Raw genomic sequence first — 17,714 nt, 5'->3', positions numbered from 1 at the left:
CTTTTTACAGTTTTCAAACTTAATTTTTGTAATCTGATTACGTGATACAGATTACATGTAATCCGTTACCGCCCGACCCTACATTTTAAAGGATGAAATTTTAAAATTTTGATCTTCATTTTTTTTTTGCCGTACTGATTCCATAGAGCTGTCATCGAGAGGTTCACAACACTGCAATAAATCAATCAAATATGAATCAATCAAAGTGGTTGCTAACATGTAATCCCTCTACTGTAGTTCAATACCAGTGTGACACTGGGACAAAACTGAGCTGATAAGTCCACTGTGCAAGGTACAGTACAGTGTGCACTGCTGCCTCATGAAGAATGATCTGCCGGTTGTCAATGAGGTAATGCTTGGGGTATGATGACCATAGTTAAATATTGGCTCTGGATTTCAAACATGTTTGCTCATGTCTCTCAAGAGCAAATCTTCTCATGGGGCGGGGGGACGACAAAGAGAGCGAGTCCATGTTTCTTTTATATATTTTTGCTGACTTTTTGTCTGAGAGGTCTACATTTATTTTCTTTTTTATGGTTCTATATGATAAATGTAGCCTAGAAAACCCCAACCCCTTATACAATAAATACTACCTGCCTCTGAAATTAGCATTAACTGTACATGTATGTATTTCCCAGCCAATTAGTCTAATCTCTAGGTGGAACACAATCGGCGATGTTTCAAGGTGTCATCAGGGATGTGTTGTCGTGCCAAGGCTGGTGAACTGCAGTGTTGTGTGTTTGGGTCCAACCAGGGACCTCTGTGACACAGTTAGATAGATATAGATAGATATAGATAGATACAGATATAGATAGAAAGATAAGATAGATAAGTATTTTATTGATCCCAGGCTGGGAAATTCCAGTGTTACAGCAGCAGGTATTAGTCACACAACACACCTTCCAAACAATAAAAAATATAAAAATCGCAAAAACGGAATATAAATATACATAATTTATATAAAATAGTGCAGTATGTGCAAACGGTTGCCAGAAAAGTACGAAGGAACCTGGCAACATGATTGTGCAAATATGCTTTGGGTTAAACAGGGTCCAGAGTCTCCCTGTCAGACAGAGGTGAGTGAGGTGTTGTACAGTCTAATAGCTTGTGGCAGGAAAGACTTCATGTAACGGTGCTTGTGACATCGAAGCAAAGTTGTGGAGGAAGTAGGAAAATCATTGCTTAAACAAAACAGCTAGAAACAATGTGTGGAAATATCAAGTCAAAGTCCTGCATTCCAAAATTACTCAAGTAAAAGTACAAAAATAATCCTGAGCCAAATCTAATGAATGTATCAAGGGTAAGAGTACTTGGCCACTCAAAGTATGCTATGTTAAAATATATTGTTTTTGCTGCTGGATTATTATTATCATCGATGCAGGAATGCTCGTAGCATCATTTTCATGTAAAAAAAATAGTAAAACTTATTTTTTTGAAACTTTTTTTACTCTGAAATGTAGAGGACTAGAAGAATAAAGTAAATATAGTAAATAAAGTACACACACACACACACACACACACACACACACACACACACACACACACACACACACACACTTTAGCGAATGTATTACTTTCTACTTTAAAAAAAATGTTTTAAAAATCTATATCATTTTATATCATTTTAATATCAATCCTTTTTCTTTTTACTTCATACACTATTTAAATAATGAAATACTGACTCTTGAAATGTACCTATTCCTGTTTGATAATCATTTTTTGCAGAAGAAGACTACAATGAAAGCAGGTACAATTGCTCCCTCTAGCGGTAGAGACAACCTATTACAAGTTGAGTCATTTAGTCATCCGGTGCACTAGGTGTCGCTGTCCGACATTGTGACCACACAATTAGTAAATGGTGCGCTCCTGACCGCGTTAGCGCGTGTCGTCTGTTGTCTGGCTGTCAACACGGTGTGTAAACACCTCCAGCCACTGCGGGCGGCAGGACCGCGCAGCTCGCCTCTTGTCTTTGCCCCTGTCATAACTCTGAATGGGAAAGAGCCTGCGCGATACTCCCGCGGCTGACACTGTTCAGATAGAGTGCGGAAGAGGAGCCGGGCCGTTGCGCTTCCATCGTAGCGGAGGACGGAGGCGGCTCATCAAGCGCTGGTCGACGGCCATGGCAGCAGCGACCGTCGCGGAGCCCGATCCGGCGGCGAGCGAAGGCGGCGCCGACGCCGCCGCCTCCTCCGCCGCCGCCGCCGCCGCCGCCGCCGCGCTCTCCGGCGTCCAGGGCAGAGGCTGGGATGAATCTCAGCTCCGACAGTACGCGTTCCCGACCAAAGCCATCCCGAGGCTGTCTCACACGGACCCCAGGGCAGAGCTGCTCATCAACAACGAGGTGAGCGCGCAGTCTGCCGGACGCAACTTCGACACAGAGCGTGCTTGTGGGAGCTGTCAGTGGACGAACCGCACACAGTTTTTGTATGAACGACAACTCAACAGAATGAATCGACGATCGAAAAAAAGCCGCACCTTGTAAACGACATCAGGCCAAAAACCTTTATTAGTCATTTCTAGGTACTGAAAGTGAAAGTGTACCTGAGCGACTGTACCACAGGATCAAGAGACGCCTGCATGAACTGGGGCTGAGACCGACGACTATTTCATCAATTAATCGATTATTCGTTTGAAATGTAAGAAAATGGTCCTGATACTTTCCCAGACTGTAGGGGACACCTTCAAATTCTTTTGATTTGTGTCCCAAGCCCAAACATTTCACTTTGAAAGATTGTAACAGCCGATGAGCTGGTTCCCCTCAAATATTTGCTTTAAATAATAAGAAGAAGAAATGGAGAAATGGGAATTAGCCCATTAGGATGTTAGGATTCAAGTCCAAGGGCAATCCAGTCAGTTTCGCCTGCTCTGCCTTCGACACCTGTTGACATGGTTGTTGGCTGCTCAGAAACGCAGCAGAGGGCCGGAATCAATACAGATCAGTCAGCAGCAGTTTTGTCTTCTACTGTACGTGATTATGTGTGGGGAACCCGCCCTATCGGAGAGATCCGAATGAAAAAAAAAGGTATAAACAGACTCGGGAATAGAAGAGAAGGAAACGTGGGGCTCCACAGCGGATCGCTGGCCAAATCACATCTGCTTCGAAAACCATCACCTGAAGGGAGAACAGATCTCATGTCTTTGTGCACCTGTCGGCAGGTAGAACCTCTGCCACGACGGAAGCAAATTAAAAACGAGTTGCTAGGAGATCATTTGAGTTAACATCAGCAACTTTAATGCCACACATTCACAATGAGATCACAGACCAACGGATGGGAGCAAACGTTAGAAGTGACTCGATGAAAGAGGTTCCGAACCGTTTCGATACAGATTCACCAAATCTCCCGAGCGCCCTTCAGAAAAATAATCTCCCATTTGCCTTTTTATGGATGAAAGTCGGTGATGTTCTCAAAGACGTGTGTCATGACTCCTCAGTGTTTCCTGGGCTGCTGTCACAGGCTCCCCTTTTTTTTATAATGGTCCGAGCAAGAGAAGTGACAGGCATTGAAGAACTCCCTTTGTAATAAGTCTGAGAGTCATTAGCGTGAAAGACACATAAAGTGGGGGAAAGGACACGACCCAGAAGGGAAGATAAGAGTGTACTGTACTAGACATTTCCTCAAACTCTCTGTTCTCTGTCTGTCAGAATAATTACCCAAACGAACAATGTTAAAATTCAAGTTTAAGTTTAAGAGCAGCCCGTGTGCAAAGATGGTGGTGGTTGTATGAGGGTTGATGATCAATGGGAAACGAAACAGATGAATGTCTCCTGACGTGACGGTGGGTAACTACGCACATGGCTTCTGATGAAGTGAATATGTGCCATAACTTTGTTTGTTTTTTAATCATGCCTCATTCAAACGAAGCAACACTCTCTTAATCCCAGTCATACTCATCTCAGAGAAATTCAATCTTTTTGCAAAGTTAAACCTAGAGGTAAGTTTGCCCGGATGTTCACCATGTCTACTTTACCCTGGGCCTGGGAGACGGGGAAGAGAACTGTGACGATTGGTTTTATTTGTTGGCATACTTTTGGATGTAAATTGAATCTTAGATATATTAGGATGGATGAAGAGGAACCTCTATGGAGTTGTGATGTTTCTGACTGATGATTAAACAATAGTTTTACTGGTGTCGTTTGCATTTTCTGGTTAGAAGGCTAATCAACTTACAGAGGTTTGGGTGAACATTCTGCTACATCGCTGTCTCATGCGAGACAAAACAAAACTCAGCAAATTAGGTTCTGTGTTATTAGAAATGAGAGCCGCAGTGTGACAGTGGTCAACCATCGGTTGGAATCCTGGTTCAGCTTGGGCCTTTCTGTGTGGAGGTGGCATGTTCTCCCCGTGTCCGGCTTCCTCCCACAGTCCAAAGACATGCGGATTTGGGCTCTGTTAATTGAAAACTTTGATATCAGCTGATTGGCACCAGCCCCGCCTCCTCGAACCCCTCAGAATATAAGCGGTATAGATAATGGATAGATGGATGGATGGGTTATTAGAATTGACCCTTAATGCCCTTATCAGACCATTATGAGTGTTCACTGAAGTATAAATGGCTCCACTTAGTTTTCGACGATTCTAACCTATGACGAATGTCGGCTCTGGAGAAACGTTTAAAAGAATAGTAACAAGCTGATCTTGCAAAACTAACCCACGAGCCCAACCTTTGACCTGGCTGCTTCTTTATAACATATAGGTCATATGAATGAAAGTTCATCGAAATGTAAGTTAGGCATTTATGATTTTCCAAAGCGTGAGTGCCTCAAGTCTGCTCTGGATTGAATATAGGTTGCGATGAGCAGTCAGGTCTCATAGGATAATAATGGATTTGTTATCATATATTGATATCAATATTATTGAGGAACATAAAAGTGGAATATGGAAATAAAAACCCAATATCTTCAGAGTGCACATATACAGAATTTTAAAAACCTCACTGGATAACTGTCCCCAGGGGCCACACTGTCCCCCCGGGGACGCGCGGTGTGTCCTCGTGTGCCTGCGCGCGACAACGCCGAGTTTTACATTCAACTCAAAACGTGAAATACGCACAAACAAATAAATGAATAGGTAAATCAAATAAAAAGGAGCCTGAACACGAGGACAAACGTCGCTGGTACACGGCCGCTGCGTTGTATATTTCTCAGTTGAGGTGCTCGCCACCGCGGACTGACTGTCCCCCCGCGCGCTCTCCTGCGAAACTGAAACCGGGGAGCAGCGCGCGGCGGGCGGCAGCGGGAGCGCGCACAGCGCTCTACGTTCAGTTCGTCACGTAGCCCTCTCGCACAGTGTGTGTGTGTGCGCGCGCGCGCCAGCCACACACCGACTGCACCGCGGATGTGCTGCTGCGCTAGTGTGTGTGTGTGTGTGTGTGTGTGTGTGTGTGTGTGTGTGTGTTGGTTAGGATTCATGTTCCTTTCCCTTTGAAAAAACAAAACACGTCATTCATTTTGTTTAGATACATTTTTCTTGTGACAGGAATGTAGTGTATGTTAAAGTGCATGTTAAATGACCCTCTATTATAATGTACATAGAACGACAGTTACGGATGTTACTACGGTTCGATGAATCCTGGATGACCGCCAGAGGCAGTGCTTAACACTGGATATCTTCCGTCTCCCGCATGCGCAGGTCGAATATTAATATCAATAAAGTCAAATGTGACCTCGGGTGACCCCCGACTCAGTCACCATCCAGGATATAGCCCTTGTTGATGTCTTACTGTAAAGTGTATGAGTTGTATTACGGTTTATTAAATGTCCATCTGTTTTTCAGGAACCGGTGGTTTTAACGGATACAAACCTCGTGTATCCAGCTCTCAAATGGGACACCGCATACCTCCAGGAGAACATCGGCAACGGCGACTTCTCCGTTTACATTGCGGAAAACCACAAGTTCCTCTACTACGACGAGAAGAAAATGGCCAACTTCGAGGACTTTGTCCCCAAGTCGCGGCGCCTGGAGATGAAGTTCTCCGAATTTGTTGATAAGATGCGCGAGACGGAGGAAATGGGAGGAGAGGAGCGGTAAGATCCATTCGCCATTCCGCACGCTCTGCACCGCGGCGTCAACTGTGTTTATGTCAACTGTGATAATGCAGGGTCTAAACACACTCCTCTCTTCGAAGAGAGGAGTGTGTACCAGGATGTGATCGTGCTGCAGGTGTGTTTGACAGTGACGGGAGTTCTTGTGTAATGCAGCACAGAAAAGCAGCGCTAATGACTAAGCAGTTCCAAAGGGGAGTCGGGGCAGGAGCTTCCTGTGACCTGACTCCTGTGCCACAAACAAACACACACACACACACACACACACACACACACACACACACACGTAGACAGATTACTTACTAAAAGTTTGTCATGCTTCCCATGAATCCAGGCCAAGAGCTATGTGAAGTCTGGACGTGTCTGAGGTTCTCTCACCAGAAAAGCTTCGACAAGAAGCCTTTCGGGTGAGGGGTAAAATGTCAAGTTTCCTTTTTAATGCACTTAAAAATGATCTAGAAAACTTACAGTTTGACAGGCGGCGACATTCACAGTTTTCCGTTTGAATTTTTCTGGCCACCTCCCTCAATGTCACGTTCTTCTTCACGGTTGCAGGGAGACGCGCAGTCCACCGAAACGCCAAACTTGTATCCTCGCGGACACTTTAGAAAAATCAGCAGCACTGTGACTCGTTTCGTTGTGAAAACAAAGCGTCTCACACGTTTCGCACGTGTCGTTTCCCCCGTGCCCCTTCCAGAGTGTATCTGCAGCAGACCCTGAATGACACAGTGGGGAAGAAGATAGTTGTTGACTTCCTCGGTTTCAACTGGAACTGGATCAACAAGCAGCAAGCCAAGAGAAACTGGGGACAGCTGACTTCTAACCTGCTGCTCATAGGCATGGAGGGTAAGGGATATTAGATATTCAGCAGGCCTGGGTCTTTAAATCACCTCTGGGGTTACAGACACTTGTGCTTCCGTCTGTACATTTTCCAATTAATATCCTCTCACCGCAGGTAATGTGACGCCGGCACATTACGACGAGCAGCAGAACTTCTTCGCGCAAATCAAAGGACACAAGAGATGCATCCTCTTCCCCCCGGACCAGTTCGAGTGTCTCTATCCATATCCTGTGCATCACCCCTGTGACCGGCAGAGCCAAGTAAGACACGGACATGCAGGAATCCACCGATAACATGAACTTTATTTATGTGACAGCATATCAGTGATTTAGTTTAGCTCAGAAATGTATTTTGTTTTTACAGTTGATAAAGTGCAGTTGTTTCAGGACCAATGTAATGAAAGCATTTTTTTTCTTTATTTCTAGGTGGATTTTGATAACCCAGACTATGAGAGGTTTCCCAATTTTAGAAATGTTGTTGGCTACGAGGCCGTTGTGGGCCCAGGAGATGTGCTCTACATTCCTATGTATTGGTAAGAAATGACATGACTCATGTACAAAAATGATGTCTTGGATGCCCTGCCAGATGATACTTTTACATGCTCTCTGCTTCCGGCGTGCTATCTGATAGCTCAGTATGTTGTTAAACAGAATTTGTCTCCAGTGATTTTTATTATTGAGTGTTTATTTATTGGCCAGCCTTTAGACTTGGTAGACATTTGCGCTGTCAAAAGTTACTATCATGCAATAAAATAATAAAGCTGATGTGTTGGAGCAAGAATCCACAAGAAAAATATAGAATTATATGTCATAATGGTCACTGGTGTGTGTTAATTTAAAGAAGCTTACTCGGTGAGGTCGAACTTAATGAGCACATTTTAAAATTTAGAAACGACTGGATACTGGTTTGGTGACTAAGTCTTAACCAGCAAAAGTTTATCTTAATTCACAGTTAGCGATATTTTATTTTTTTGGGTCAATCCCAAATGTTTCTAGGTACAAATTGAGAAAAATATTATGATTTTGGATGAGAACAATGCAGGTTTGACATAACAAAACAAAAAAAACGTGTTGGTGACGTTATGATTTAGCATTTTCAAAATAAAGTCGCCTGCCTTTAACATGATAAGCAAAGAGACAACGCAGCATTTAACCGTAGCCTTTCCGTCGCAAGTGCAGACATTTTGTGCTCGGACATTACATATTAGGTTATTTGTATGGTGGAAGCTGAATACATTTTTCAAAATGTTAACTTATCTCTTATTTTCTTCAGGTGGCATCACATTGAATCACTGTTGGATGGGGGAGTGACGATCACTGTAAACTTCTGGTACAAAGTAGGTACATCAGAATGCAATCGGACTCTTAGCAACTTGGAACATTTGTCTTGCCTATAACTACTAAATCTTTACATCTTGTCCAAAAACCCTCACCAGTTTGACTCCTTTGTCCAGGGCGCTCCGACACCCAAGAGGATAGAATACCCTCTGCGAGCTCATCAGAAGGTGGCCATCATGCGAAATATCGAGAAGATGCTGGGAGAGGCACTTGGAAACCCACATGAAGTAAACGCATTTGATTTTACTCCCCCTATCATCAGTGTACTGACTGTATAAGTCGCGCACATGAATTTCACACTGGCAGTTTCTAGAACATCACAGCAGATCCACATTTAGGTCACCTGTTAGAGGGGAATCCCCGGGGCACACTGACCCTTCCCGCAACCCAATTACCGTGAATATTTATGGCTTACCTGATTTTAGTAAAAAGGAAAGATATATGCAGTCTGGGACAATGAAAGAAACAATGTAATCTGTCTCCATGAAGGAGCTTCTCCTGACCAAGATTACTTTTTTGCAGGTTGGACCTTTACTGAAGACAATGATCAAGGGGCGATACGAACAGGATCTCAGCTAGAGCCCCCCCACCCGCCCACCCATAAAGCTGCTTACTAGACTGCTTTGGAAGCGGTCTGCGCGTGAAAGTGAGACCACTGCGCGTGTAAGGCGCTTTCCGACTCTGGAGCTACGCATCACTTGCATGGCAATAAGCGGCCATCTTGAAATCATTCTGCGTCAGTCGTCTCCGAGTGCCATTGTCATTGTAAATATCACAGTTACAGAAGAAGCACCTGCGTAACTCATCGGAATCCGCCCCCACAACTTGAAGAGTCTTTTTTGTGTGTGTGTGTGCCTCAAGTCTACATATATTTATGTGATTCAGTGTTCTGTCAACAGTGTCATGATTCGAGCTGTGGGTGTATTTGCTCACCCAGTCAGTGAACGCTGTGGGATCGGTACCTTTTGAGCATCCTCAAAATTTTGACCACTAATGGATAAATCATATATACAGCATTACAGTGTATACAGGGAATTTCTCATACACATTAAAAAAATTTCAGTTGTTGCTTGATAAGCAAATGTGGGAATGGCCATATTATATTCTGTCTTTATCACAAAGACCGCTTTACAACTGATTCATATCTGTAAAAAGAAAAAGGAATGAAGATAGGTTCCTTTAAGTGTCTTTGGCATAATACATTTGTGTGTTCTGCATTATCTGGACGCAGGAGAGATCATGATGGGGTCTTCTGTTGCAAAGAAGACGGAATGGGCACAGTGATAAAACAACGGTGATGGAAAATGTTTAAAAAAATATATGTTGGAGTGCAGCGGCTTATGTGTTCAGATGAAGGAATATGTGATGGCTTGCTGCTACATTATTTTATCAGAGTAACTGCTTTTTGCTTTGTTTATGCTCTTTGCCCGTTTTATGTTTCAAGGACTTCATTGGACGTGTCCTCCTGCCGACCAGTAATAGGTCGGGGGAGCACTGAAAACTGAAATGCATACCGCGATTTTAGTTGTAAATATAACTCTTAAGAATTAAATGAAAATACAAGTCACTTTTTTGGGGGGGGGGGGGGGGTCTTCTCAAGAGTAATTACAGATGATGTTTTCTTGAACACGGTTAAAACCGTTACGAGTGTAAAAGTGCTTAAATCATAGATTTGTGTTAAAAATGTGATTGACTGAATTCACCAGCAGGGCCGTCTGCTGGAACCATGTATGTTCACCCATTACAGTCCAACACAAGGCACCATCTAGTGTTCACGTTTGCAGTTGCATGTTAAGCTTGATGTATTCGGTCCATGCACTATACTCAATATTCATTATGTCGTATAACATGCAGCAGGTCTGGGATTAAATGACACTGCATGGTGTACATAAGTCCAATTCTTCACGTATAATCACTACAGATCCTCAGAAATGAACTCGTCCTCACATCGCAGCAGCCATATTCTGAAGACCTTGAAGTCAGAGCAGCTTGAAATGTGTCTCTGGAAAGTGCGCCCTGATGTCGAACTGCAGTTAACAAAAGGGAAGAATAAATTCATATGCTGTGCTGTATTTGGCAAACTGGTAGATTGGCATCAAGTCGTATGCAGCTTTGACTGCCTGTGTCATTGGAGGAAATCAGATTAGTGATGTACAGAAGAGAATAACGGCCGAGCACTTAATTCAACAGGAACACACTGGGTTTTTTTCAAGGCTTATGTTCTGATCGAGGCTCAACTTTTACACTGCAGAGAATAATGAACATCTGTATTTCTTACAAACGGGCACAATGATCGATCAGCGCTGCTTCACGTCGCGTGGAACACGTGTTTTCGTCTCTCTTCTACTGCTACGTTAACCCTGTTTACTGTGTGTGCCTTGCTTAACGTGTGTATGGGAACGAAAAGTCGCAAGAATATGATTTATTTGTATTTTTATGGTTTTCCACTCTGACATTAAACAGCTTTAACAGGTGAGTGACGAGAGGCATGTTTTCATTGATGGATGCTGGTTTTCTGCTTTGAACATACAGTGTGTGTGTTTACCTTGTTCCTCTGATTAAAGTTTGTTTGCAAACTTCTACACTGCGCAGTTTTAATAAATTGCTGGAGGACGTGGCGAGTTCTCCGGCTCGCAGGATTGGAATAAAAAAAATATTCCACCGTAACTGTGGTGCTTTTGAATTAGTACCTGATTGTAAAGGTGAATAAATCAAAGAATACAATGTGAATGGAAGTCTACAAAAGAAAGTCGTATTTATTTACTATAAATCAGCAGTTTCTCAAAGCGAGGGGTTATAACTCTGCTGTGACGGCTTCAGTAAACCCATTCCATGCTCTACAGTTACAATCATACAGTGATTAAAGACAACGTTGCTGCTGGTTATGACAAGTATTAGTAGCAACACATCTTTTTAACACTCGACTGTGTTACATCAATACTCAGGAAATATATATTATACCGCCCATCAAAAACAATTGCTTATAGTTGACTCAAAATGGAGGGGAACACAAACCAACAACTGGCATGTCTTGGTGGAAAAGAAACCTGAACAACCCATTTATCCTGATATGCTGTTAACTAGAAATAAGAACCCCATCATAATTCAAAAACTCCACAACCAAACAATCACGAGCGAAGCAAAATCCACAGAACACGGATGAGATGAAATGAGCCGGAGGACAACTTCGGTAACCTCATGTACAGTAAACGGACCCTGAAAGCACACAATCGCGCCTCAAATAACTATGTATACAAACGCATGATGTTAGCTTTTGCTAATTGAACAGTCTATCAAAAATAAAGATACCGCTTAACGAGGGAACTTCAATGTCAAGTCCTGACATATCAGACCCCTCAGGTGACGACGGCTGCGGCTACCCGCTGTACAATTGTCCATTTAGATAAAACAAATAAATCTATGCCTCCGATAAAAGTTCGATCTGAAAACCATTTTGTAGCACAACAAATTGTCCAAGGACAAGGCCTGACCTAACACTTTAACAGCGCTACACTTGCATGATGTAAAAATAGAATTTTAAACATAACTGGCATTGATGATTTATTACGTACATAAAAAACAGCCGATACTTGTAATATCCAGGAGAAATTTGACAGTATCGCTAGAGCATATTTACAGAAATGAAAAAAGATTCACGTCTATTACTTTGTCATACAAATTAATCTATATTGTACAAATACAATTAAATAAAAATAAGAAAATGAAGTGTTTAAAAAGAGGGACAATGACGTCAGTGCAACATCACACCTGCTGAGATGGCAGAATGTAGATAGTCAAGGTCGTCACACAAACTAGAGCACAAGCTACAACGTCCACACCAAAATATCAAACAACATTTCAAAAGGTTCCTCGAGTAAATAAACAGTGACTCAAACTGAAAAACTGTAATGTCATAATGTAACCAAGGCATATAACGGTCACATATCTACAAAAATAAGCCACTGACACCACTGGGGGAAAGGAAATCTAACGAGATTCAGCCTAAATGACTTATTAATAACTCAATAACAGTGTAAACAATATTGTCAGTAGGTGCTCTTACAGTGCTGTGCTCATCATCAATGGAATCTGTACTTCCGTGCGGGCTTGAGATTGACATAGGTCTTCTTCATGTCCTCCGTCTCGTTTGTCTTCACGAGTTGATACCGCTCACCTTTTGTGGTCACCACCTGGTTGCCGTGGTAGCGCACCAGCTTCTTCGGAGCCTGCAGAAACAGCAGCGACAGAATGCACACATTTCACTGTAGGAAAACACATTTCACAAAGCCACGTTGTAAATACGGGGCATGACCGCAGACTTACATCTTTGGGGGGGACAGGCCGGTGTGTTTTTTTGTCCTCGTCTCTGTCCACCAGCATGTACCTGTAGTGATGATGATGATGATGATGATGATACACAGTCACAAACACTGACACGGGAAGTGAGGTCAAGTTCTTCTCTTCGTGGTATAATGTCAAACTCACTCACTTCTCAAGGATGCTCTCTTTAAGTTTCTGGTCTGCCACGGGGGAAACACTTTTCCCATGATTTACCTGAGGCCACAGGAAACAGTTTAAGTACACAAGGTAGACAGACTTGTATAAAACAGTTACAGTGTTTCTGTGTGTGTGTGGGGCAGAGACTCACATTAAGAGGAGTGGGGCTGAGTTGGACATCGCCTTCTATGATTAGGCGCACAGCTTCCTCCATGTCTCCTTTGGCAATAGACAGGGCGCTACGAGCCTCGGACAGACTACACTTGGGAAACATCTCTAGCAGGTGTTGCTCCTGGGCTTCCCATTCGGACACAGGTAGCTGGACATGTACACATTTAAATTTATATTACCTCCAATTCAAGCGAATTCAAATAATATCAACAGTCGGGCAGCCAAGGTGCAGCAGAAGTAGAATTTTAGCAATTTAAAACATTCTAAAGCATCAAGAAAAGGAAATGAATGTGCTCCTTGTGTGTGCTGCAACGATCACCTTGGCAGTGGCGCCCTCTGTTGGTGTTTCTCTGCACTGTGCTTCTCTTCCTGGTGGAGGCTCATTGGGCAGGGTGGCGAGTTTCAATGAAATGTCTTTCGTACTTGGTTTAGGCACACCGTTGTCTTCATCAGCTAAAATGGGAGCAAACAAATAAACATCAGAACACAAGAGTAGTGTGGCCAGCCAGCAAGGAGCAATCAAGCTGTCACGGCGTCCAACTTTATGTACAGTAATTGACTCATTTACTCATGCCCACCGCCCCGTACATTCTGTATGTTTCTGTAGCGTGTAACTTTGCACGTTGACACTTGTCCAGTGCAGGCAAAGCAGGCACATTTTGCAAGGTAAATGAAAATGTGGAAACCAAGATTGCCTCAACACTGTATGGCTTAATCCCATTTCACCCCTTACCCCTACCACTCCGTTTTGCGCGTTCACATGTAGGGGTGTCTCAATTCCCCTTGGCATCGAGGGGGAGGGCTAAGGCGGAGGGCTAGATGGCCCTCCGAACTGAGATTTTCCAGACCCACACATCAAACTAAGGGCTGTGAGATATGAGGGCAAGTCGGCTGAAAAAATGTCCAAGGCGACCACAGAAACTCACAAATTTGTGTGAAAACTTTTGTTAGTCATTTCAGTGTATTATGACGCTTTTCAGCATAAATGCCACAAAAAAATCGCAAGTCGCAAAGCAGCGTTATGCATTATATTAGTACCACATATGTAACATTATCAACTAACGTGATGTGCTGTTTCGTCGTAATAAGACCACAGGGTATTTTTGGTTTGATTCACCTGTCCTGTCATGCCCAACATACTGTAATTAGTAATTAGTTTATTTGAATATTCTGGGTATGTCACCATAGTAACTGCAACAGCGTCTTTACAATGATATCGCCGTCATTCCAGGCATGTTGATTCTTCTGTAAAAACGCATGGGTCTGCCTACGTGATGACATATCGCGCTTGCAGGGGTGACCCATTTCGCAGGGGTAGATTTTCAACCGCTTCCCCCTGTAACTCTGTTTCAAGGGTAAGGGGCAAGGGGTAGGGGTAAAACTGAGAAATGGGATTGGGACTATGTGTCAGAAAAAAATAACAAACAGTACCTGAGGTCCGAGCAGAGGCTAGTTTTGAAGCCAGGCTGAACATCATTTCACAGACTTTAACACTGAAAAAAAAAGATACTTTGTCTTGTTTATCAATGACAAATAACGATCAGAACCAAGGGGGGGGGGGGGGGGGCTGTTTATTTACCTCTCAATTTCAGCAAAACCAGGTATGTAAGCTTCCAGCATCTCCGCGAAGACCTCCACGTCAAAGTTCTCCTCCACACTCTGCTGGGAGCCGAGGTCCTCCAGGACGCCGGTGATGTAGGACAAGAGAACATCATCCAGTGTGCTGCAAGTAATAAGATACCGTCAATCTGAGTGAAGGGATTTCTTTTTGTGGGATCGGGAATGAAGCCGGGGTGACAAGTTTTACCTGAGATCTGCATCGGGAATGTACGCCTGGATAAATTCCTGCATGGCGCCGTGGATGATTTTGTGGAGGTCCATTGCGCTGTCCCACCGTGCAGGAGAGGAGCTGGGGAGTGGGGAGGGGGGGCACAGCAGAGGATGTTATAACAGGACAGCTGCCATCCATACACCATGTATGGTTCACCAGCGACCCAGGCGGACACAGACATGTTACCCAAGCGCCTTACGAAAGGCGTGGTTGTGAAAGCCTGGGGCTTGTCTAACTGCGGTCACGACGGGACACCAGGTCTGTCTGAACTTACACTTACACACACACACACACACACACACACTTACACACACACACACCGGCCGACTGTATGGTTCATATCAACAAAGGTTAGCCAAAACTAGAAGACACGTTCGTCTTTGAGAAGCTTTTACATCACGCCTTTGCTAAACCCAGTGAATCATTTGTTGTGCGTTTAATTCATTTGACATTTAACTTATTGCTAATGTCACGAAACGATGATGAGGTTTTTTTTAGTACCACACTAAAGAGCAGAGTAACACAATAACCTTGTTCGGCTCCTCGGACGTTTGTTATCCTCTGGTGCGTCCTAACGCCACGGCGGAGCTATTAGCACGCGCTAGCATCCGCCTCGTGCACCGCGGCCGTTATCGCGCACGTGTTTATTTATGTATTTATTTTTAAAAACAGTTTCGGCTCAAAGTTTAACCCTCGTCTTCAAACCCCCTCTTGAGGAAAAAACAACGGTGCGCCGTTAGCACAAACTGGCGCTAGCTAAGGGGGTGGGGGGGCTCTGTCAGACTTAGCTAGCTAGCTAACGGTGAACGCTTTCATGCCGAAACCGAGCTCGGTTATTTTGTGTATGGAGTCAAACTCACTGTGCAGAATATTATGGAGACATGAAGCTCAACGTTTCCCCCAGAGGCAGCGGGGGGGTGAAGTGCTGGTGGTCAGTGGGGGTTACAGGCTCCTCGGTCCGCGCCGCTTGTTGTTGGCCCACACGATTCAAAACACGGTGACGTCACTTCCTGCGTTTACCACACGCGTTGACTCGATGCAGATTTTTTTTGTAAATCATAGATGAATGTGCATATATATATATATATATATATATATATATATATATATATATATGATATTGTTGAACAAGCACCTTAAACGCTGTTTTTTGTTTGGTTTACACAGTAAATCAATATTTTAGTCTATGTGAAAAAGGCAGAGGCAGAAACCATAAACCAAATTCAGTGTTAACATTAGACACTGAAGCATAAAGCTGATAGGATTAATAGGTCAACCGATTAATCGACTGACAGAAAAAAAATATATCTTACAGAATTCCTTCACAAGAGTAACCTAAAGAAACTTGCTGATTATATTCTGTTATATCATCTGATTAATGTTTTCAAGCTTGTTCCTTTCCCTTCTAATGTGAGCATTTTCTGATTTTGTATCATTGGAAATATAATATTTTGGGGAGTTTTGGACTATTGACCTGACAAAACTCTGCATTTGAAAACGTCACCTCGACGTTTGGGGAACTGTGATGGACGTTTGTCATGATTTTCTGACATTTGAATGATTTTTGAATTCAACAACTTATCGACCAATCGAGAAAGTAACTGGCAGATCATTTGACAATGAAAATAACGGTTAGTTTCTGCCCTACATTACATTTACAAAAAACAAGCAAAGAAACAAACAAAGAAGAAATACACACAAGCAATCAAGTTGACCAAGTTACATGAACTAAATTAAACCAATAAAATGCAACAATTATGACAGTATCCTCATTATATACCTAATTATTTTGACAACATTTCAAATTTCATAATATCATTCTTACATCATACATTTGACACCTAACATAACATTTATGTGGGTACGACGATGTGTTTGATATTTTAAGGCAACAAATATTAATAGTTAATTATGAATTTATCATCAGTTTGAAAATACTCTGATTAAAAAAAGTTCTGTATTAGGTTAAATAAAAAAAAATGTCTTTAGTAAAAGTACAAAATTATTATTTGCAAAATCTAATTTATCAAAGGCAAAACTACGTATTATATAAAATGGCATTTGTGGTGTATGATTGTATGTAGTAAATAAGTACACACACACGCACACACTAGGTTGTGAAGACTTTCCCCTCAATAAATGTGAAGCTTTCTGACCCATCTTTGGTTCCTGGCTCACTCAACTCTGATGTACGGTATAGTCGATCATTAAGCCAGCAAATAGTCGACTCTCACTGGGACATTATCTAACATCTTCAGATCCATACATAGTTGATGATCAAGGTGTTATCTGAGGCAGCGTCCCTGATGCCATCAGATCCTGCTCTCAGCTACCTCAGTCTGTGTTGGTATTATAGCAGATATGTACACGTAAATCATTAATGCCCAATTCAATTGTCTTCTCGCTCCCTTGGCAGTATCTCTTGCCGGCTGTAGTATCTCATGAGGGGGAAATATGGTACACCCCACTGACAAAACAAGCAAGAACAATTCTCAACTTGGCTGAACTCTGTTTCAACCCTGAGCTCATGGCTAGACAGGTGGGGCTGAGGTAACGGGGGAAGAGCGTGTAAGATCCCCAGCAAACGAGAGCATCTTGTTTTTCCTCCATGTGTGTTGAAAGCTCATCAATAACTCATACTAATACACTTGCACACATTGGGTAGCATCAATACACTCTAATATTATGTTCACACTTGCGTTAAATTGTTCGGACTCATGCTTCAGATGACATTTGCTTACACTCTCTGCAGTTCATCCCCCAAAAAGGGAACGGAATACTCTCAATATTTATATATATATATATATATATACACACACACACACACACACACACACACACATGTTTTCCATCTTCTCCAATTCCGAATTCAGTGGTAAATATGAACTCATATTAACAGACCCAACAAAGGCTGGTGTGGTCTACTGTTCTTCTCATTTCAAAAAGGAAAAGGTGTTGTAACACTAGGTGGCAGCATTGAGTTATTAGTGACAG

At 42.8% G+C, this 17,714-nt stretch overlaps 2 protein-coding genes across 4 annotated transcripts; one reads left to right on the top strand and one right to left on the bottom strand.

Annotated features, from left to right (window-relative positions):
* The first annotated feature begins 1,887 nt into the window (after nucleotides 1-1,887).
* On the top strand, nucleotides 1,888-10,801 carry hif1an (hypoxia inducible factor 1 subunit alpha inhibitor). Of its 2 annotated transcripts, none has more exons than XM_035605677.2 (8): nucleotides 1,888-2,341; nucleotides 5,775-6,025; nucleotides 6,741-6,889; nucleotides 6,999-7,144; nucleotides 7,310-7,416; nucleotides 8,157-8,220; nucleotides 8,320-8,448; nucleotides 8,744-10,801. In XM_035605677.2, the coding sequence occupies exons 1-8, from the start codon at nucleotides 1,991-1,993 to the stop codon at nucleotides 8,798-8,800; spliced, it is 1,254 nt and encodes a 417-aa protein (XP_035461570.2). In that variant the 5' UTR covers nucleotides 1,888-1,990; the 3' UTR covers nucleotides 8,801-10,801. The 2 variants fall into 2 exon arrangements, with proteins under 2 accessions (XP_035461570.2, XP_035461571.2); XM_035605678.2 differs by having other exon boundaries at nucleotides 1,889-2,341; nucleotides 8,338-8,448.
* Nucleotides 10,802-10,951: 150 nt separating this feature from the next.
* Nucleotides 10,952-15,735, bottom strand: cuedc2 (CUE domain containing 2). 2 transcript variants are annotated; one of them, XM_035605680.2, is made up of 9 exons: nucleotides 15,581-15,735; nucleotides 14,697-14,798; nucleotides 14,469-14,612; nucleotides 14,321-14,382; nucleotides 13,209-13,342; nucleotides 12,870-13,037; nucleotides 12,711-12,775; nucleotides 12,545-12,605; nucleotides 10,952-12,447 (listed from the first exon to the last, which is right to left on the bottom strand). In XM_035605680.2, exons 2-9 carry the CDS (start codon nucleotides 14,768-14,770, stop codon nucleotides 12,301-12,303), a joined length of 855 nt encoding a protein of 284 aa, XP_035461573.1. In that variant the 5' UTR covers nucleotides 14,771-14,798; nucleotides 15,581-15,735; the 3' UTR covers nucleotides 10,952-12,300. The 2 variants fall into 2 exon arrangements, with proteins under 2 accessions (XP_035461573.1, XP_035461574.1); XM_035605681.2 differs by lacking the exon at nucleotides 15,581-15,735 and adding an exon at nucleotides 15,251-15,366.
* Between the last annotated feature and the right edge of the window lie 1,979 nt (nucleotides 15,736-17,714).

This window comes from Scophthalmus maximus, chromosome 10 (assembly GCF_022379125.1).
Source record: "Scophthalmus maximus strain ysfricsl-2021 chromosome 10, ASM2237912v1, whole genome shotgun sequence".
Lineage (NCBI taxonomy): Eukaryota > Metazoa > Chordata > Actinopteri > Pleuronectiformes > Scophthalmidae > Scophthalmus > Scophthalmus maximus.
The sequence above is the reverse complement of the archived record's forward strand: the minus strand, read 5'-3'. Positions and strand labels throughout refer to the sequence as shown.

What these genes read in the sequence shown, in the direction of transcription:
- hif1an (XM_035605677.2), top strand. Translation starts at nt 1,991, where the DNA reads ATGGGAAAGAGCCTGCGCGATACTCCCGCGGCTGACACTGTTCAGATA. An exon ending in GAAATGGGAGGAGAGGAGCG is followed by an intron (nt 6,026 to 6,740) that starts GTAAGATCCATT and finishes TGCCCCTTCCAG; the next exon opens with AGTGTATCTGCAGCAGACCC. An exon ending in CTGTAAACTTCTGGTACAAA is followed by an intron (nt 8,221 to 8,319) that starts GTAGGTACATCA and finishes AACCCTCACCAG; the next exon opens with TTTGACTCCTTTGTCCAGGG.
- cuedc2 (XM_035605680.2), bottom strand. Translation starts at nt 14,770, where the DNA reads ATGGACCTCCACAAAATCATCCACGGCGCCATGCAGGAATTTATCCAG. An exon ending in TCAGCCCCACTCCTCTTAAT is followed by an intron (nt 12,776 to 12,869) that starts GTGAGTCTCTGC and finishes CTGTGGCCTCAG; the next exon opens with GTAAATCATGGGAAAAGTGT. An exon ending in AAAGAGAGCATCCTTGAGAA is followed by an intron (nt 12,606 to 12,710) that starts GTGAGTGAGTTT and finishes TCATCACTACAG; the next exon opens with GTACATGCTGGTGGACAGAG.